Source organism: Narcine bancroftii, chromosome 3 (genome assembly GCF_036971445.1).
Source record: "Narcine bancroftii isolate sNarBan1 chromosome 3, sNarBan1.hap1, whole genome shotgun sequence".
In the NCBI taxonomy this organism is placed as follows: Eukaryota; Metazoa; Chordata; class Chondrichthyes; order Torpediniformes; family Narcinidae; genus Narcine; species Narcine bancroftii.
This window is the reverse complement of record NC_091471.1, coordinates 212,113,999-212,136,430: the sequence shown is the minus strand read 5'-3', so window position 1 is coordinate 212,136,430 and position 22,432 is coordinate 212,113,999. Positions and strand designations below refer to the sequence as shown.

The 22,432-nt window shown below is 41.2% G+C and overlaps 1 protein-coding gene and 1 pseudogene across 1 annotated transcript in view; both read left to right on the top strand.

The window, feature by feature from the left end:
• The window catches only part of ablim2 (actin binding LIM protein family, member 2), a 381,413-nt gene that overhangs the window by 148,554 nt on the left and 210,427 nt on the right, over positions 1 to 22,432 (top strand). Inside the window, exon 4 of the mRNA XM_069923131.1 lies at positions 12,923 to 13,038. Coding sequence (XP_069779232.1) covers positions 12,923 to 13,038 — 116 coding nt within the window. The remainder of the gene's footprint in view (positions 1 to 12,922; positions 13,039 to 22,432) is intronic.
• Positions 4,057 to 6,110, top strand: LOC138758098 (importin subunit alpha-3 pseudogene; annotated as a pseudogene).

The window sequence follows — 22,432 nt, the reverse complement described above, 5'->3', positions numbered from 1 at the left end:
ATTCTCAATAGCCCTCAGATTTTACTATTCGACAGCACACTAGCAACATTTGACAAATCCTCTATAGAGAAATATTATTTATTGAATATTTTATTTCTAATTTGTTAATGCTTCTGGAAAGAGTTTATCCAAAACTATTATTAAACATTTATTTTAATAAGAAAAAGTTTAACATTACATATGTTGAAAGAAGCAAAAACATGCAGATGTTGTTGAAAATTTTCAATAAATATTTAGTTCGGCCCTCGACTTAGTCCAAGTTTTTAATTTTGGCCCTCCGTGAATTTGAGTTTGACACCCCTGCATTAGACTATTATATCATCTTATATATCGAAGAGTAAGCGACCTCGATTAAATAAAGTTCGCCTTTAGAAATCCAAAGGAAATGGAGGTATATAGTGCTGCCCAATTTCTGATTTTATTACTGGGCGGCTAATGTACGCAACCAGACAACATTCCTGGGAGAGTGCTCAGGGGATGTGTGGTGCAGCTGGCAGACGTTCTCACTGACATCTTTAACATCTCCCTGACAAGCGCTTCAACATGTTTCAAAACTGCCCCCATTATCCCCGTGCAGAAGAAGTCATCTGCGTCCTGCCTCAGTGACTACCCCACTCCCATCCATCGTCATGAAGTGCTTCAAGAGGCTTGTCATGGGGCACTTCAAACTTCTGCTGCCCCCATCACTGGATCCCTTGCAGTTTGCATTCAGGTCCAACTACTCTATGGATGATACCATCTCCACCACCCTCCATCTAGCCCTCACCCTCCTGGAAAATAAATACTTGTATCTTCGACTGCCATTTATCGACCACCGGCATTCATTGCAATCAATACCTGATAAAGAAGTTGAGCCTGCTGGGTCTAAACACCTCCCTCTGCAATTGGATTCTTGACTTTCCTGTTGGAAAGACCTTAAGCCGTCCAGATCCATAACAGCACTTTCAAGACCATCACACTGAGCACGGCCCCCCTCCCCCCAGGACTGTGTACTTAGTCCACTGCCGTTCACTCTGCTGACCCATGACTGTGCATCAAAATGCAGCTTGAACCACATCATCAAGTTTGCTGACGACATGACCATGGTGAGCCTAATTAGTAATAATAAGCAGTCAGCATACAGAGAGCAGGTGCAGTGGCTAATGGACTGGTGCAGCGCCAACAAACTGAATCTGATCTTTAATAAAACAAAAGAGATGGTTGTCGACTTCAGGAGGGCCTGTGGGGGTCAATGGGCTGCTGACCATTGACGGCTCGACTGTTAAGATCGTCAAGAGTATCAAGTTCCTTAACATCAGCTCCATAGCCATGAAAGCCCAGCAGCGTCTCTCCTTCTTGAAAAGGCTGAGGAAAGTTCCTGTCCACCCTCCATCCTTGCTACAGTCTACAGAGGATGTATTGAGATTGTCCTGTGCAACTGTATGACAGCCTGGTTTGGAAGTTTTACTTCCTCAGACTGCAAGACCCTGCAGAGGATTCTGAAGTCAGCGGAAAAGATCAATGGGGGGGGGGGGGGGGGCTCTCTTCCTAACATGAATGATATCAACAACTCTTGATATAGGCGAAAGGCAACAAACGTTGTGAAGGACTCCACACACCCCTTCTGCCGTCTTCTGTTCTTCCTTCTGGCAACTGGTAGGAGATACCGTAGCACTCGGGTAGTTATGTCCTGATTGGGAAACAGTTTTTCCCCAAACCGTCAGGCTCCTGAATTCCCAGAATATATTGTGGACAGTGTACCGTGGACTTTTACTGGATGTGTCTTAATAGTTTAATGTGCTTAACTTCTATTCTAACTTATATTTATGTAAATATGCTCTGTGGTTCTGGAGAAATACTATCTCACATGCGAGCATATGAACAATAAATAAAGGTGACGACTTATGTTTTGGATACACTTTCATGATCAACTTGACTGTCCATTGTATGTAGCAGTGGACTTGTGTACAATTAAAAAACTCTCCATTCCAGTTTTTATTGGATCCTCACTTCCTTTTTCTTGAGATAAATCTATTGACAATCCAGTTGTTAAGCACACCAGTTCAGAAAACATTTTGAATTTTGTTTTTCTCTTTCAAGCCCTATTCTATCCAATCATTTCTTCCAACCTTGCATAATTCTGTGTTTCAAGAATGGTATAGACTGGGTGTTACATGTTTTAAAGATCTTTTCATTGATAATTGTTTTGCATCATTTGAAAATTTCAATATACCTAATACCCATTTTTTTTAGATACTTACAAATCAGACTTTTTTTTCCACTCTCAGATACCTAACCTGATACGAACATTGTTGATGTGCTTTTTTAAATTTACAACCCACTCTTAAAGGTTTCATATCCATTACTTATGTTAAGATGGTAGGTTTAAGATCTGCCCATCTTGATAAAATTCAATCTGCATGGGTACAGGATTTAAGCCTTTCATTGTTGGATGAGGTTTGGGATTTAATCTGTAAATTAGTTAATTCCACATCCTTTTGCTCCCATCATTGTTGCAATTTCAAGTTGTCCAAAGCTAAATTATCTCCCTCCTATTTATGCAGATGTAAATTCTTGTTGTGATAAATGTAAGAAAAATTAGGGCTCCCTTATTCGCATGTTTTGGACATACTCTAGCCTTGTAAAATACTGGAGGGATGTTTTCCAAACCCTATCCTTAATCCTTAATTTAAACCTCAAACCTAACCCTCTGGTTTCCCTCTTTGACCCCAATTAAATCTCGGATTCTGTCTTTTGCTTCTCTTTTGGCCAGCTATGCAATATTACTAAGATGGTAGGATGCTGGCCTACCCACCTTTGCTCAGTGGTTGAGGGATTTTAGGTCCTGTTTAGATCTAGAAAAGATTCATTATTCAGTTAGTAACTTAGACATAGGGTTTCAAAAGCGATAAGGATCTTTCCTGAGCTACTTTTAGAAATTCTAGTTTTATCATAAAACCTGTCTTCCAACAATTTATTATATTACTCCAGGCTTATACTTCAATTATAGAACTTTGACTTGGTTATGGGCTCAAGAGATGGAGGAAAAATGTATTCAGGATAAAATTGTAAGATGTTTTGTTATTTTATAGAAGTACTTTATAAATGAGATAATTCTGTTGATTTTTAATATTTGACATACTTATTGTGTATTTTACAAATTTACTGTATATATCTTTATTTATGTAAAATTAAAAATAGTTAGAAAGAAAAAAATGTGCACCGTTATCACCTGCCTTGGAAGTGTGAAAAGTGGCTGTGCTTTGAATTACAAGAGTGGAGCTACGTTCCCTTTCTCTTGGAAGTCACAGAGCATCCTCTGCCATTCTACTGAGGCCTTTAAGGTCACATCGGTGACTGTTATTTGCAACATATTAGAGGCAGTTGATGTCCTTCACCTCAAATTTGCAGCAATCCATCATCCCCTTTTTGATGAAGAGGTCCCGAGAGAAAGGATTCCCTTTGTTTGTGTCTTTCACTGTCACCCTGACAGTGTTCCGAGTTCTTTGTCCTTCGGGGAGTTCGTTGTTGTGGCTATCCTTATGGCACTGCTTTAGGTTGACTTACTGGTGAAAAAGATGTTTGATTGGTCCCTAATCAGCATGCATCCACCTGTGTTAGCAGGCCAGCTGACACTAGACAATCTCTTCTACTCGAATAGTCCTCCCAGGTAACTTCCTATTCATTTCTTTTACTTCTTGATGCTACAGCTTCTCATGGATCCAGTTGATGAGCTCACAGAAGATGAACGACACTGGATCTTACCCAAAAAGCCAGAAAATTGGGGCAGCAATATAGTACAAAATTCATCTGCCAAAATCTTCCCTTTCTTGCAATTATCCGACCTATTTCAGGTAGAATGTAAAGACCGTGATTCTGATTTAACTGTCAATTAGGTTTTGTAGTAGGAATAGGGTTGCAACTTTTATTTTGCACATGGATATGTTGATATGTTGAACTTGCTCTTAGTCATAAAGACGGAGCACTGACTCATCTATTAGACCTCATTTGAATGTTGAAATTTGATTGGCTGAGAGGTTTAAATTAAATGTGTCACAATCCCAGTGTGATGACATGTTATCTCTGACTGAGGATAGTAAGAAAGGGGAGTCTGCTACATTAACCAACACTGTTTTTGCAATCGTCATGGTAATAGACAGTCTGTTATTCAGATCTACTGTATTTAAAAGTTATGATGAGTGATCTATTCCTGAGAAAAAAAGGTAAGGAAACACTGGATGAAAGATCTGCAGTCATCGAATCTTCAACTTTCCTTCTTAACACATACTCTTTCCAAAAAACAAATGGATGTCCCAGAGAGCAGCAAGATGGATAATCAAAGAATTAAGATATTCAAAAAAAAAGGGCGGGATCTGGCGAGTGTGAGACGACAGCAAAATGAGATTGCTGTTGAACTAAGAAAAATCAAGAGAGATGAACACTACTTAAAACGAAGGAATGTTACATTAGTCAATGAAGAATCTGATCCAGATGGTGATGCCAGAGTTCAAAATGTATCAATAGAAGAAATAATAAAAAATGCAACAAGTGACAACCAGGAAATTCAACTCAGTGGAATACAAGCTGTCAGAGAGTTGATTGCCAGTGAACATGCTCCTCCAATAGGTGACTTAATCACTTCTGGCATTTTTCCGATTCTTATGCATTGCCTGGAACAGGATCAAAGTCATCCACTGCTGTTGGAAGCTGTGTGGGCTTTGGCAAATATTGCTTATGGTTCATCAGAATACACAGAACTACTTATTAAATCGAATGCTGTCCCCCTCTTGTTAAACCTCCTCAGCTGTCCACATTACGATGTATGTGAGCAAGCACTTTTGGCTTTAGGCAATATTATAGCTGATGGGCCCAAATATAGAGATTATGTTATTAGTTTAGGAGTCCTAAAACCCTTACTTTCTCTTGTCAATTGTTCAGTTCCCCTTACCCTCCTTCATACAATCTCATGGGTCATTGTGAATCTCTGCCGTCAGAAAGATCCTTCTCTACCAAAGGAAACTGTTCAAGAGATTCTTCCAGCTTTGTGTGTGCTTATTCAACACAGCGATGTTCATACTTTAATCGATGCTATCTTGGCTTTGTCCTACATAACAGATGCTGAAGATGACCAGATTCAGTTGGTTATAGATTCAGGAATAGTTCCTTATTTGGTGTCTCTTTTTGGCCACCAGGAAGTTAATATTCAGATTGCATTATTGCGAGCTGTAGGAAATATAGTTACAGGTACCGATGAGCAAGCACAAGTAGTCTTGAATTGTGGAGCTCTTTCCTATTTTCCAGAAATGTTAACTCATTCTAATACAAAACTCATTAAAGATGCTATGTGGTTTCTCTCCAATGTCACTGCTGGGAACCAGCAGCAGGAACAGGCAGTGATTAATGGTAACCTCATTCCTTTGGTTGTCAAACTAATGGAAAATGGTGACTATGCAATTCAGAAAGAAGCTGCCTGGGTCATAGCCAATCTAGCTAATAGTGGGAGAAAAGAACAGATTGATTATCTAATTGAACAAAATGCAGTCATTCCATTTTGCAAGCTGCTTACGCTGATGAACCCTGAAACAATCATAGTGGTACTGGATGGGTTAAGTAATATCATAAACACAGCAAATGATAAGACAGAGCTGATAGTCAATCAGATTGAAGAATGTGGAGCTTTACAAATAATTGAACAATTACAGCTGCACGAAAATGTGGAGATATATAAACTGGCATATGGTATTCTTGATCAGTTGACAGAGGAAGAAGAGGATAACACTTTTCTTGTCTAAACAAAAATGGAAGATTCAAAACTTGGCTTTAGTTCTTCAGGTGATCCAGAGAAAGAGTTTCAGAGATAAAACTGCATACTTTCTGGAACTGTTGAAGAGTTCAGTAATCTTGATTGGATCCAATGCTTCATTTATTTGGAGAGCAGTTCTACAGATTAAGTTTGACTTACTGAAAATCCTAAACAGAACAAAATTCTTCCATTCAAATCACAATTGCTATTCACTTCTCAGCAAAAGAAACTTCTGATTTGTGTTATCTCAATGCAAACAGTTTAACATAAATGTTCGCAGACTTAGCTTTCTTCTGAAACTCAATCAATAAAGCTGAGTAAACAACGATGTAAGTTTATCTTTCTTGGGCTGGATCATTTGATTCATCATTTATTGGTCTTTTTAGAAGCATGTTCTATCTCAATACCCACCATTTCCACATCATTCATCCTTGAAACTACTGGTGGAGACAGCAGTCCTCATCATTGATGCAAGTTCAGACATCAACTTGCATAGAATCCCATAAAAACAAGTTTAACGTAGCCATTAGCGAAATGCTATTACACACCAGCTAATCTGTAAGGAGTTTGTACATTATTCCATTGACAATGTGGGTTTCCTCTGGGTGCTCTGGTTTCCTCCCATGTTCCAAAGATGTATGGGGTGAGTAAATTAATTGGCCATGGGCTGGAAAGGCCGAATAAAAGTTCCTTTTATTGTCACATAATAATAAAAAAAATACATACATGATATACTTCAACTTTTATCTGCATAAGGCAAATAGAGCCACCACGATCATTGCACAGTACATCTAAGAAGAGAGAAACAATAGAGAATGACTTCAGGGGCAGTGAGTGTGTGTGGATTCACCTCAGACATTCCCACAGGCCTCTGCAGCCTGTTGGACTCCTGTTCGTATCATTGACAGCCTGACTACAGATCCAAACGTATACGATCAGGAAGCCGTCAGTGTCCGAGGCCCTTCAGGAGCTCATCTTGCCCTTAGCACCCTTTAGAATCCCAGTTCTGGTATCTCGTTCCCATGAGCGGGCCTCCAGCAGCCGCAGCCTGTGTTGGTCTTTTGACCACAAGTTATCCGCAGCTTATATGCGTCCTTCAGTCGCTGAGCCCTTTGCTGGTTCGCTGCTGTGGTCACCTTCCCCCCCCCCCCCCACCCATGTCTCCTTTCCTCTAGTTCTCTCTCTTTCCTTTGTCTCCTTTCCTCCAGCTCTCATTCACAAGAGCCCTGATTAATTCTCACCTTTTCTGTCGTCCCGTCTATACCCAATTCTAACTTTTTGCCTGTTTACGTGCTCATACCCCTGCCCTTTCTTCACTCCTCCCTCCACCTACCCCCCAACCCCCCCCCCCCCCCAGCCATTTTATACAGGCCCTTGACTGATTTTTGCTTTTTCCTGTTGACGGGCTCAAGCCCAAAACATTGTTGCAAGACCTGCTGAATTTCCTCCAGTACTTCTGTGTTTTCACTCAATATAAATGGTTGATAAGTTACATTAGACCAAGAAGCAAATTAATGATCAATAGGTGGGACTGATGGGGGCGGGGTGGGGGAAAGAGGTGGGTTTAGTCTTTACTTCAGGGTCATGATGATAATAATGATATTGAGTTTATTGTCATACACATTATACAATGTACATATTCACTGAAATTCTTAATTGCTGCAGCCAAACAGCTACTTGTAAAGAAAATTTATAAGAATAAACTTATTTAATTAGATTGAAAGAGACAATAAATACACAAGGTAGAATATATTCACTTTTATCCTTGTGCAATAGTGCAAACAGTCTATTGTTGGTGGTGTTGGAACAGTTTATCAAGGAGAAATTCAAGAGTTTTATAGCTGTTGAAATAATTTTTTTTAAACCTAGAGGTACTGGTTTTCAGCCTTCTGTACCTTCCTGAAGGTAGCAGTGAGAAGAGGTTATGAGCAGGGTGATGGGGGGCCTTTATGATGTTCTATGCCTTCTTGAGACAATGTTGTAGAATGTTGAGTTGTAGTCAATGAACAACACTAGGTATTTATGTGGAGTCTAGGTCAGCCATTCTCAATGGGAGCCACAGCACATTTAAGGTGAGCCACTGACTGAAATCATAATTTTTTTTCATGTTTATTGTGTTGTTGGTAGGAGAGAAGTTCAGAAGAAGCCAACTAAACTTAACTGCTTCATGGGAAAGGGGGCCCATAAACTTTGAACAGAGCCCTCAGAGGGCCAAAGCCAAAAAGAGGTTGAGAATGGCTGAAATGTGTTTAGGTCTTTCCAAAGATTGGAATTGATTTGCTCCATAACCAACTTCTCAAAAGCACTTCATTCACAGTGGAGATCAGTGTTACTAGCCAATAGTCATTGGGGCACATCACCTTGCTCTTTTTGGGCAGCAGAATGATGGATACCCTTTTGAAGTAGGTAGAATTTCTGACAGCTGAAACAAAAGGTTGAAAATGACCATCAAAACTCCAACTAGTTGGTTTGACCAAATTTTATGGACGTGGCCAGGTCCACCGTCTGCGCTAGATGCTTTCCAAGGTTTGATCCTTCAGAAGTCACCGGGGGCTGTGGGAACTTGTGAGGGTTCTTGATTGTTTGCTATTTCAAAGGCATTGAGTTCATCTGGAAGGGTGGATGGAATTTCAGGTAAAATGCTTGTATAGTCATGGCTTGGTAGGACATATACTTCTGTACCAGTAGCATAAGACTTGTGCCTCTTGTATTTTTAATGCATCATGTCTCATTAGTCCTGCGTTGTGACTTCAGTTATGTTCATGAGAGTTAAACTTAGAACATGACAGCAAAGTCACACACCAGAAATTATCAAAGAATGTCTTTAAAATGAATTTTCTGTGCTTGAAAATAATTTTTTAATGATGTATGCAATTTAAAAGACAGACCCAACTCACAGACAGTGCTGCTGGGTAAAAGATTGGAAACAAAAGCATTCACATGCTGACCCATGAGAAATGTGCAGTTAACTTTGAAGTGATCTGACCATGGGAACCTTAACAATGCTTTTCTTTATTCTAATTTTTCTTTAAATGTTGAGTTTTTAAAATGAATAAATCCTCCATTTTTTGATGACAGAAAATATAATCATTGAATATTTGGAAAGGGAAAGAATGGAAGAACAGAGAAGGAAGAAAATGATTGCACCAAATCAATAGCTTAGAAATTAGTGATACCTAATTCATTTAAACTTTTTTATGCATAAAAATGGCAAAACATGCAGTTTGGAAAATATTTCTCAATGATTGCATACTTTTCCTGCAGAAGGCTAACCCACCAAGAAACTGGACTGATTCACCTGAATCCCAGTGTTGTTTTGCCTCTGTCCTCACTATAGGAATGAGGAGGATAAAGGCATCAAGCACTCCCAAAGCACAACTCCTGTCCTTTGAGCCCAATGGAACCAGTCATGCTCTGTGGCTGCAAGTAGACTGAGGCCACCATAATCAGCAATTGCACTATCTCATATCTGTGAAGCACAATCGTCAACAATCAAAAAGCCAACTTCTGCAGGAACACAGTGGGTCAGGTAAAATCTGTGGAGGGAAATGAATGGTTGGCATTGAAGGTTGAGATCCCTCATCAGGAATGTAACCACAATTATCAGTTCACAATAACCTTATCTGTCCCAAAGTTTTCAGCACATAAAGCAATATTCCAGGTGGTAGTTTAAATACTGCTGGTCTTCCTTTTTGAACTAACGTTAATAATGCAGATGCAAGCTTGTGAGCTTTTCATTTGCAGTGTTAAGTAAATTCTATGCATTGTGCACATTGGGTATCTTAAACCCTTTATATTCTAGGTAAGTATATACACTGCAAATGCATATTTTACAGAATCTTCCTAATGGCTAACATTCACTCATTCAGTAGAAGTGAGAGTTTAGAACTGCAGACCACCTGCCGCTTGATAAAAGAAATGGCCAACAATGGAAACGGGACGTGTACACTGATTTAATGCCCTTCATGCACCTGATAAAATTTTCAGGTGGGCATGTATCCTGCAAATCAAGCAACATCTATTTTTGAATGGAGTATGTTTAAATATACATTTCTAGGTCTTGCATAAGTTGGAAATTTCAGACAGATAAAGGCCAAGTTTGAGTTTATTATCATCTGACGACATATTCAACCAGACAAAACAGCATTTCTCCAGACTATGGGACACATACATAAAAATATAAAATATATTTCTCTCACAGCACATAATATTCACATGTATACATAAAAATACAATATAAAATAAAAATGTATAAATATTTTTAGAATAATTTACACATTTCATAAAAAAAATCCAAGGGAAGAAGATATTTCCCCGCCCAGCAGTCCTGATTTTGATGCTATTATAACTCCTTTATGATGGCAATAGGTCAAAGATTCTGTGCGATAACTTTACTATTTTATATGAGGCTAAACTTTTGAATGTTGGAATATCTCTTCAGACCAGTCATGAAAAGTAAAAGTTTTTACATTTTACTTTTGAAAGGTTAGAAGGAACTGCAGTGAAACCAGGAAGAGTTTTGTGGTCAAAAGTCAGTAACCTGAATGCCCACAATTATTTGCAGTCAAACAAAGCTGAAAATGTGAAACTGAATATTATATGGGCCTCTTTGCCAGGTTTATGGTTTCCTTAACAGGCAAACAAAAATATAAATTTAAGCTGCATTTTGAACATTAAAAGTTGCAGTTACTAAACAAATATATCCAAAAGAGTTCTTTAAAAAGCATTTGAGTAGTTTGTTGCAGTGCAGCATGTGGTAGTTAACTATAATCATGGCAATGAATATGTAAAGATGGTTCTTGTATTGTAAAAATTTTAAATGCAGAATTCCACTGTGAATGGTTTCTGTTTAAAATACTTGGTGATTGTAGGTTTCATGGAAATAAGTGGAAGAATATGGCTAATGGAATATTCTTTCTTTTTCAATCTTTTTATTAAACATATTATTAGCAAATAATTCACAAGGAGAATAGAATACAGAATTGAATAGTAAAAACAGAAACATATGTATAACATATTGAAAAATATTGTCATTTTTTCCTGAATTTGGAATATTCAAAAAAGAGCCAAAAAAATTATTGTTAAAACTCCATCTAACCTATCAAAATAAACAAAAAAAAGGCTGGACAGCCTAAACTGAGAGTTCACTAAAACAGATCAGTACAAACTATTTATCTGGCCCTTGCCAATAAAAAACAACAGAAATCCAGAACAGTCTGAAAGGTAAAGTCAAAATACAAATTAACTCCCATGAAAATAGTTTATACAATCCATCGTGCAGAGGTGGGAACTTGACCTACCTCTGGAATTATTATTCCAAAAGTAGCAGTTTGTAATCTAATACCCAGTATAATTGACAAAGTCTTGAAAATATCTGTTTAATACTTCTCCAATACAGAGCAAGACAAAAACATATGTGTTTGTGTGGCCACTTGTGATTTACATCTATCACACATAGGATTAACATTAGTAAAGATACAGGCCAATTTATCTTTCAACATATGAACCCGATGTACCACTTTAAACTGAATCAATGCAAGTCGTGCACATAATGAAGAGGTATTAATCATTCCAAAAATATTTACCCAAAGTTCCTCTGGGAGAAGTGACTGAAGTTCCAATTCCCAAGCTCCTCTAATTTTATTATTAGAGATTGATTGCAATTTTACTAAATCATTGTAAATATTACCTATTAAACCCTTATGGAAAGGATTCAAATGAAAAAGAGTCTCAACCAAATCAGGTTGATATGACATAGGAAAGTTAGGTAATATCTTCAAAAAACTTCTAATTTGAAAATATCTAAAAAAAATGTGACTTATGATATTATATTTGTTCAAAAGATATATCATATATCAAATATCAGATATAATATCTGATATAATATATGATATAATATCTGAAAATTCACCTTCCAATGTGTAATCGTTCACCGAGAGCGGAGGGAGAGGCGTTGGGGACCGGAGGGGGTTACAGAGACAGGAAGGGGTATCGGACCAGAGGGGGTTACAGAAACAGGGAGGGATGTCGGGAACTGGAGGGGTTACATAGACGGGGAGGGGTGTTGGGGACTGGAGGGGTGGGGGTTAGAGATACGGGGAAGGGTGTCGGGGACTGGAGGGGGTTTCAGAGATAATGAGGGGTGATCAGATATGATATTATATCAAAAGACATTAAATATTCATCTATAAACAGATCTGAAAAATAGACAATTCATTTGTTTTTCCAAAAAGAAAAGGCTTGGTCTATTATAGACGATAAGAAAAAATAGTTGAGATAACTAAAAAATTTTAAATCAAAAAATTTGTAAAATTGAAACCAAATCCATAATGTATGTTTAAGTATTGGGTTAAAGGTATGTCTGCTAATTTAAGGAAATTGTAAAAGGAAGAGCAGCTCCCAATAAGGAAGCAAATGAATACCTCTGTACAGATTTCAGTTCCAAATCTGTCCAATGAGGGCATTCAGGTTTGTCAGAATAATATACCCAGAAAATAATATATTGAATATTAACTGCTCAATTTCTGCAAATAAAATTTACTCAACCTAGCATTCTTATTATTCCATATATAAGAGGAAATTTTAGAGTCAATATTTTTCAAAAAATAATATAGGATTAAAAACAGAAACTACTTGAAATATATACAAAAATTTGGGTAATTTTTAAAAATCTTGATAGCATTTATATGACTTATTTAAGTTATGGCCAATGGAGACCATCCAGAAAGTGTTTGTTTTACATAGTCAATCAAAGGGATAAAATTAAGTTTGTATAAATCTTTAAGGGCTAATGGAATATTCTGAGACCTAGAATAATCATATTGTTCCCCATATGAGAAAAAAATGACAAGTAAATATTAACAGTGACATTGCAGGTGCTCTGATATCTGGTGACCTCTGGTGCCTCTGTACAAATGAATTGGCAATTGGAGTTGGAGCTAATTGTACAATGAGAGGATTATTTTCAGAGTTCAGTTCCATCAGGACCAAGTGATATCTAAATGTTTATATCTTTTCCTGGTTGGAAAATATCATCTTGGATGAGATTTTTAATTGACTTTTCCAATGGAGCCATTTAATAAACAGAGTTACTAAACAAAATTTATCTTGGTAAAGCTGATTTTTTTTAAAACTCTTTAGACAGCCTTTTCCTCCTGGAGACCGGGTGACTTTTAATGGAAAGGAATGCATTTGCCAAAAGTGTTCACAGTCTCTGAACGCCAATCTTAAACAAGAATCAACACAATCTCCAATAAGTAAGTATGTCTAAATGTTGATAGAATATTTTTGAAGGTCACTTTTATGTCAAATCATTTATTTATTTTTTGAGGATGAATTAACGCTCTTGAAACATCAAAGACCCATCCTTGGGGATATACTCCTTTAGAATATTTTTTAAAATAGTGCTCTATCCTGGTTTAGAATCATAGAATTATTACAACACCAAAGGAGCATATTCCTCCGTTGTGCACGTCATTACCAACTTTTTACATTACAACTGACTTGTTCCCATTCCCTGATCCTTCTCCCAAGCCTTGCAATTTTATTGTCATATATATTCATCCAATGTCTAATTAAAGGCCACAGTGAAACCCTCTTATGTCACAAGCACAGGCAGTAAAAATGTTTTTCCTCAGGTCACTGTTAACTCTCTTCACTTTTATTTAATACCTGTGACCTTTGTATCTGTTCCCGAGATAAAGGTCTTCCAGTCCAGATCATCTGAAGTGTCTTCCCTTCTACTGCCATCAACTCGGCCCTTACCAACTTCTCCATTTCCCACTCATCTGCTCTGATCCCCTCTGCCCCCAGACATAACAAATACAGGATTCCCTTTGTCCTCACCTGTCACCCAACCAGTTTTCACATCCAACACATTATCCACCGTAATTTATGCCACATCCAACAACTATACATATCTTCCCTGCTCATCCCCTCTTTGCCTTCCATAGGGACTGCTCCCTCCATGACTCTCTCATCTTTTCCCATTAATCGCCTCCTTGGCACCTTTCACCTACCATTTTGTTTGGGCACCTGCCCATATTTTGTCCATACCTTGATGAAAGGCTCAACCCTGAAACATTGGTTATGTATCTTTATCTTTGGTATATAAAGTACACTGTTTGATCTGCTGTGTTTCTCCAGCATTGTGTTTTTACTTCAACCATGGTGTCTGCAAACTTTCATGTTTTACTTCTTACCTCTAATCGTCTATTGCTTTACCATTAAGGAAGAGCCTCTCGTAAACCCTCCTATACTTTTATCAGATCTTTAAAGCAAAGAACAGTCCTAGCTTCTGTGACAGATTATGTTATATTTTATATTGTATATAGATATGTTTTAAAGGAGATAAATTGTGGCAGGTATTTTTAATGTAGGTAACATACAAACACTTCAAAACAGATCTCATTTAAAATGCCAGAGCTCTGCTCAAGCCAGACAGTCCAGGCTCTGTGTGCCTTTTCAAAAACTTTGAAGAATGCCTATAAGGACTTCACAAGTAGGTGTTATTTGGACATGCTGTGGAGTAACGGGTTATTGTTTTGGAAAGCAACAGATGAACGAACTGGGAAGATTAGGTCCAGAGCCACAGTCTGTCTGAGAGCAGTTTGCTGTTCTAAGAGGGACATGTGGTTTTCTCTGTGAGAGAGAGAGAGAGAGAGTGAGCGAGAGAATTAAGTTCTACAGTTCAGCAGCAGCAGCTGGGACTGGAACAGGACAAGCTGGAAAGCCCCATTTTGAAGATCGGTTGTGAGTTCATACTTCAGTCTGATCAAAGCCCTTATGGTTCATACAAGAGGAGAGGACTGGCTGTATAATGTTTCACTTGAAATAAGGGAAACAAAAAGGAACTCTGTCGTGACCTGAAAGAAAGAGGTTATCATCTAGAAAACCCTGATGGGGCAAGTTTCTTTGGCAAGACACTGAATTGGCTGTTCAGAAGGAATCAGTTGTGGGTGTCCAGCGAAAAACAAATCTTTCTCTGAAAACCGACAAGAACCTTCCTGAGCGGTAACCATTTACCTTTCAAGCACCAAAGCCTGGTGAATTTCATAAATGTTAAATTCTGTGCACAGTATAAGAATTGCCAGCAAGCAGTGAACTTGGAGGAATGAGAAGTGAGATTGGATAGTGAATTAAAGAATTTTTTCCTGAACTTTCATACACATTACCTACACGTGCACTTAGAATTAGAAGGGGGTTAAGTTAGATTAAGTTAATAGTAATAAGTTAAAGTTTGATCCTGTTTTCATGTTTAAAGATAATTAAAAGCAACGTATTTAAGTAACCATTTGTCTTGGTGAATTTGTATTTGCTGCTGGGTTTTGGGGTCTTCTGGGCCCGTAACATTTCTCCATTTTAACCTTCTAGCTGACACTCTCTATTCCATGACCCATTCTTGTAAATCTTTATCAAGTTTCTATATTTTCCAACAACGTTAAAAAGGGGACAGGTGGATTTATCAATTCAGTGCAATGTCAGATGTCTTAGATGTCATGGTACATGTAAGGGTGTAATGGAAGATTCTAACTGTGTTTTTTTTTAACTTTTGCAGCCTTTGCTTCTGCAAGGCTGAGAACCTGCTTGTGTTTTAGAATCAGCGGACATAAGCTAAATTCCACCGAGGGGCCAGAGATGCAGTTATCTGACAAAAGGACATCTGTGTACCAAGAACATTTAATCTTCCTGCTTGTTTTGGTCAGACTGTCAGAGGCCTAGCCTTGATGCAAAATAAACCATTGTATTCGAAGTGATAAGCTGAAAATTATGTTATACGATAGAAGCCTAGCTTGCTAGCTTATCTTTCTTGATGTGCTGGGAATAGGTGCTTGGGTAAGCAGTTTTTGGGTAATATAAGTCATGGTCCCGCTGCTGAAGTTTGAGACGCTCCGAGAGGTGGCAACATCTCTCAGCAAGAAGAAAACTTCTAGAGTCCAGCCAATGTCCCGGTCGGGGGAGGTGGAGAAGCTGCTACCGGCGCCCTGACAACCTACTACAAGTGTACAGTCGTTGCCTCGCTTCGGCAGTTGGGACCAGTCCAAGCGTTGATAAGTATAGTTGGGAAGGGCTTGCATATTGTAGTTTGAAATCAGCTTTTGAATTTGTAATAAACATTTGTATAATCTGAACTGTTCTCGGTGTGCGAGTCTATTTTCTTTCGGTAGCTCAAACACTGTGACCAATCTAAAATAAACAAAATGAGAGGTATAAGTTTACCCAAGACAATTGGCGCTGCGAGCAGGATTGGTCTCAAGATGTTTCGCCGAAAGAAAGAGGTGAGCCCTGAGCAGTTCTTGATTCCGGGATGGACTTCTAAAGACGATAGGTTTGGCATGTTGGCCAATGCCCTGTCTTTGTTGGGACCACCCATTAGTTGGGATGAGAAGTTAGATTTATCAAGTGCACCTCTGGGAGAGCGGGTTGCCACTCTCCCAGAAAGTAAATTTCCTGGTAAAAAGGGGACGCTGATGGACGGTTTTTGGCTGCTGGCCACAGCCTTACGCCACTCCATTCAGTGTGAAGCAGAATTAGTTCAAAGAGATGTAGAATCTCAGCACAAGAGAGAGCAATTAGAGGAGGAGCTAGAAGCCATGCGACAACACTGTTCCATGATGAGCGATATTGTTTGCACCAGTCAGCACAGAGCCAAAGAATGGGAAGATAAGCATGTCCAAACGATCTGCCATAATATTAAACTCCGGCAGCATCTCTGTGCAGATAAGGAAAGCCATGGAGTAGAACCCGATCCACATCGTATTTGTGCCATGATAAGGAATGGCAACGATCCTGAGGTAATTGATGAATGGGATGGGAATATCTGGAATGATGACCATGGTAACAATGCAGATACTCCTCAGCATGTGCCTAACATACTGCCCTCTCCACCTGCTGTTCACGCCAGCCCCATAAGGCAGCAGACTTCCCAAACAGATGGAAGGGGGGATGATGTAAGGGTAGAGATTGAAGGGACAAATACCCCGGTCTCCCAAGTGGACCCAGGGGAAAATACCCAAACCCCTGCTTATGGTCTATGGCCTACCCCCTCTATGGGATGGTATCGGCCTCCTCCCCTAGACTGAGTGGAGGGCCCTGTGGGCCAAAGTGGGAACAGGGGTCGGAAGCAATCAATGATACTTGACTTCTCCATAAAAGAGCTGGCTGCCATTGGAGATCGATTTAGGCAAAAGGCAGGAGAAACTCTGGCGGCCTGGCTCCTACGTGTCTGGGAACAAGGAGGGGGTAATGTATTTTTAACCCCTGAGGAATTGTTGGGATTAGGAACATTGACTACTGATATCTGGGTCACTGCTGAGTGCGGGGTAGAGGGAGAGAGGTGGATTACTTATTTACTACTCTAGGGGATGCCCTGATACGAGTATACCCATCACCAGTAGATTGGGATTTACATTTGCAGAATAATTGGGGAAGCCCTCAGAGGTCTGGAAGGCTGGCGGCAAAACTCTGCATGCCAAACTACATGAGTTTTTCAAGCTCTGCTGGGACCAAGGAAAGCTGCCTCAGGACCTTCATGATGCCATCAACATCACCCTGTACAAAAACAAAGGCGAGAAATCAGACTGCTTAAACTACAGGGGAATCACGCTGCTCTCCATTGCAAGCAAAATCTTCGCTAGGATTCTTCTAAATAGAATAATACCTAGTCTCGCCGAAAATGTTCTCCCAGAATCACAGTGAGGCTTTCGCGCAAACAGAGGAACTGCTGACATGGTCTTTGCCCTCAGACAGCTCCAAGAAAAGTGCAGAGAACAAATCAAAGGACTCTACATCACCTTTGTTGACCTCACCAAAACCTTCGACACCGTGAGTAGGAAAAGGCTTTGGCAAATACTAGAGTGTCTTGGATGCCCCCCAAAGTTCCTCAACATGGTTATTCAACTGCACGAAAATCAACAAAGTCGGGTCAGATACAGCAATGAGCTCTCTGAACCCTTCTCCATTAACAATGGTGTGAAGCAAGGCTGTGTTCTCGCACCAACCCTCTTTTCAATCTTCTTCAGCATGATGCTGAAACAAGCCATGAAAGACCTCAACAATGAAGACGCTGTTTACATCCGGTACCGCACGGATGGCAGTCTCTTCAATTTGAGGCGCCTGCAAGCTCACACCAAGACACAAGAGCAACTTGTCTGTGAACTACTCTTTGCAGACGATGCCGCTTTAGTTGCCCATTCAGAGCCAGCTCTTCAGCGTTTGACGTCCTGTTTTGTGGAAACTGCCAAAATGTTTGGCCTGAAGTCAGCCTGAAGAAAACAGGTCCTCCATCAGCCAGCTCCCCACCATGACTACCAGCCCCCCCACATCTCCATCGGACACACAAAACTCAAAACGGTCAACCAGTTTACCTATCTTGGCTGCACCATTTCATCGAATGCAAGGATCGACAATGAGATATACAACAGACTCGCCAAGGCAAAGAGCGTCTTTGGAAGACTACACAAAAGAGTCTGGAAAAACAACCAACTGAAAAACCTCACAAAGATAAGTGTATACAGAGCCGTTGTCATACCCACACTCCTGTTCGGCTCCGAATCATGGGTCCTCTACCGGCATCACCTACGGCTCCTAGAACGCTTCCACCAGCGTTGTCTCCGCTCCATCCTCAACATTCATTGTAGCGACTTCATCTCCAACATCGAAGTACTCGAGATGGCAGAGGCCGACAGCATCGAATCCACACTGCTAAAGATCCAACTGCGCTGGGTAGGTCACGTCTCCAGAATGAAGGACCATCGCCTTCCCAAGATCGTGTTATATGGCGAGCTCTCCACTGGCCACCGAGGCAGAGGTGCGCCAAAGAAGAGGTACAAAGACTGCCTTAAGAAAGCTCTTGGTGCCTGCCACATTGACCATCGCCAATGGGCTGATATCGCCTCAAACCGTGCATCTTGGCGCCTCACAGTTCGGCGGGCAGCAACCACCTTTGAAGAAGACCTCAGAGCCCACCTCACTGTCAAAAGGCAAAGGAGGAAAAACCCAACACCCAACCCCAACAAACCAATTTTCCCTTGCAACCGCTGCAACCGTGTCTGCCTGTCCCGCATCGGACTTGTCAGCCACAAACGAGCCTGCAGCTGACGTGGACATTACCCCTCCATAAATCTTCATCCGCGAAGCCAAACCAAAGAGAAGAGAAAGAGGGGAACCCCAGAGGAGGGTATAGCAATAATTTGTCAACAGGCCCTGGCCTCTGCCTTGTATGCAGGCCGTTTGAGACTGTGGGTACATGGGGGGAGCCCTGAAGAAGAGATATTCACACCCGGAATGCATACCCGATTGGTTTGTTCCGGGCAACCTACTGTACGGGGACTGCTTCTGTCCGTAACTAGTCCGCAAATTGGCCACCCTGTGTCTGAGGTCTTATCTGGGCTTCGAGAATTGGAGTTGGGAGGTAAAATCCACTCATGTACAGCCCAGGTTAAATCAGACGAGCAGGATGAAAAGAGAGGGACTGCTGCTAATAGAGGACCAACAAGAAAGGACTTTTTTCTAACTTTGTTAAAGTTAGGCGTACCTTAAAGTGATATTGATGGTAAACCTACTGCAGTCCTTTCTGCCCTTTATAAGAGAAAAGCAGGGGAACATCATTCCCAGCTGCTGAGTCCTCCTGGCCCAGCTGTGACTTCTGCTCCCACTGCTGCTTCTATGGAGCCGGCTTCTCCTGCTGGAGCAGGAGTTACCTGTGATGAGATACAACAAATGGTTAACAAGGCTCTTATGGATAATAGTAACATGTGGTCCTGAAAGCCCCAGAACCCTACTAAAGCATGAAGGTGTGGGCAGGGCTCCCGTGTCTACTCCATTGAGATACGGCGGATACACGGGGACCCATGGCCCTACATACCGTTAACAGTCCATTGGGGTGGGGGTAATGACCGCCAATATTTGGCCTTAGTTGATACCGGTGCGGAGCACTCGGTGATTCCGCGTAACCCCGACCTCTGGACTGGACCAACATTTCAAATAAAGGGGTTGGGAGGAGCAGTCGCCTTAGCAAAGGAAATAAAAGTCTGTGCCACGGTGGGTGATGGCCCTTCCCCTATATGGTTACATGCCCTGGTGGCTGCCACTGACGAGTGTATCCTGGATATTAATATGTTGGCCGGTACGGCCCTTAATACTAGCCAAGGGGGATTTGCATTTGGAATTCGAACTATTACAAAAAGACTAGTAGTGGGTCAGGCTAAGTGGGATCCTTTGATGGTGCCACCCCCCATGGAATCAGTGTGCATTCCACAATATCAACTCCCTGCAGGGCAAGAAGAGATTAGTGCCATCACCGATGGTTTGCAAGAAGGGGTAGTGAGGCCCGCAATGTCACCCTTTAATAGCCCTGTTTGGCCGGTCCAGAAGCCGGATGGTTCCTGGAGAATGATAGTTGACTATCGCTTTTTGAACAAACATGCCACACCACTTGCTTCGGCAGTTCCGGACATTGTTACCCTTATTGAAAACATTGCTACTGGGAACTCAGGAACATGGTATGCTGTCATTGATCGCGCTAACATCTTCTTCAGTATTCTTATAGCTGAAGACTCACAGGATCAGTTCGCCTTTACCTGGAAGGGGCGCCAGTATACCTTCACCTGCCTCCCTCAGGGCTATGTACACTCTCCCACTATTTGCCACAGCCTAATTGCCCGTGATTTGGAGGTGGTGCCAGTATTGCCTTCCCTCTCAATTCACCATTATATTGATGATGTGATGATCCAAGGGACCACGGAAGAGATGGTACAGGAAGCAGAACAAGAGGACACCTGGTTTACTGATGATAGCAGCTGGTAGGTGCAAGGAAAGCAGAAGTGGAAGGCGGTGGCTTACCATCCCAGGTCAGGACCTCACTTATCGGAGGAGGGGGATGGTGGCTTCAGTCAGTTTGCTGAGTTGAAGGTGGTCACTTTACCACTAGACCCCCATGATCACCCTCTTCGCCTGTTTACTGATTCCTGGGCTGTGGCTAATGGACTTGTGGTATGGATGCCTGATTGGCAAAAGAACGACTGGCTGATACATGACCGCCCAGTATGGGGAAAACAGTTGTGGCAGCTGCTGTGGGATGCTTCCCACCACTGTGAGATAACGGTATACCACTGTGAGATAACGGTATGATGCCCATACCAATATGACGACTAACATGGCACTACATAATGCAGTGGCAGATCAGCTTGCCTCTATCAGCCGCACCTATACCGTCCCCCTGTCTCGATGGGCACATGAACAGAGTGGCCATTTGGGGGAGAAGGGATCAGCTATGTGGGCCCGAAAACATACTTTACCCGTCCATCAGGATGATGTCCGCATGGTTGTGCATACATGCCCAGCATGTCAGCTTGTGAAGTCCCATACCTTTCCTCCTGGTCAGCATGGCCGAATAAGACGGGGTGCTCACTCAGCTGCGGTTTGACAAGTTGATTACATAGGCCCCATGTATGGGTAAACGTTACGTCCTAGTAATGGTTTACACCTTTTTTGGCCTGGTTTTTGCTTTTCCCACCAAGACGGCTGACCAAGCTAGTACTATCCAAGGACTAAACCATTTAATTTCTCGTTATGATGTTCCAGAGGAGATTCCGTCTGATAATGGCTCGCACTTCTCTGGGAAGGCAATCTGTGATTGGGCAAATGACAACGGTATCTTATGGGTTCACCACATTCCTTATTACCCGCAGGCTGCTGGATTAGTTGAACAAATGAACGGCTTACTGAAGGAACAAATTTGTTTGTTAACACCACTGGGGACCCTGAAGGGGTGATGCCATGTGCTGCAGCAGGCAGTCGACAATTTGAATCATTGCCCTTTAAAAGGAGGTACACCTTTCCACCGACTTCTTCACGCTTCTGAACTACAGCCTATTCCAGAGGAAAAACAGTCATTGCCCCCCATTCCCGAGCCAGAGAATGCCGGACAAAAGGTATGGGTGGCACCATCAGGTAGTGGCCCTCCTGTAAAAGGAGAAATAGTGACACCTGACCAGGGTAACACTCGGTGGGTAGCTATTGAGGGACAGGATGGTTTAGTTTGTTTAAATACTGAACGCTCACGGCATCGTGAGTGACATATGTCAGGCTTCTCTGTTCCAGGTCCTCCGTCTTATGCTCCTGGTGATCTGGCTTAACAGCTGCTTTGGTGCCAACAATTGGATTTATAATGATGAGGACATTCCAAGGGAGTTGCCCATGGGAGACACGGTCCGATGCATTACACCAACGAAGTCCTCGGTCACCCACCTCAAGTGCAGCTTATATAAATATGTTATCATTCAGCATGTTTCGAATTCTGTTTGTGAGCTCCAGCATCTGGGTATTGTGACCCACGAGGATAGTTTGAACCTTGGTTGGAATCCTTTTTCATGGTTAGCTGGTACATTTGGGGGGTTGGGCCACACTATTCTCCGTTGGTTGCTCGCTTTATTGCTTGTTTTTGTGATTATTGTAGTTTTGATTTCTCTTTTACGCTCTTTTTGTACTCTTATGCTTGTTAGGTCTCGTGTCTGACAGCCTGTGACCAATATGTTTCTATATTTTCCAACAATGTTAAAAAGGGGACAGGTGGATTTATCAATTCAGTGCAATGTCAGATGCCTTAGATGTCATGGTACATGTAAGGGTCAATAAATCCCCAGGGATGTG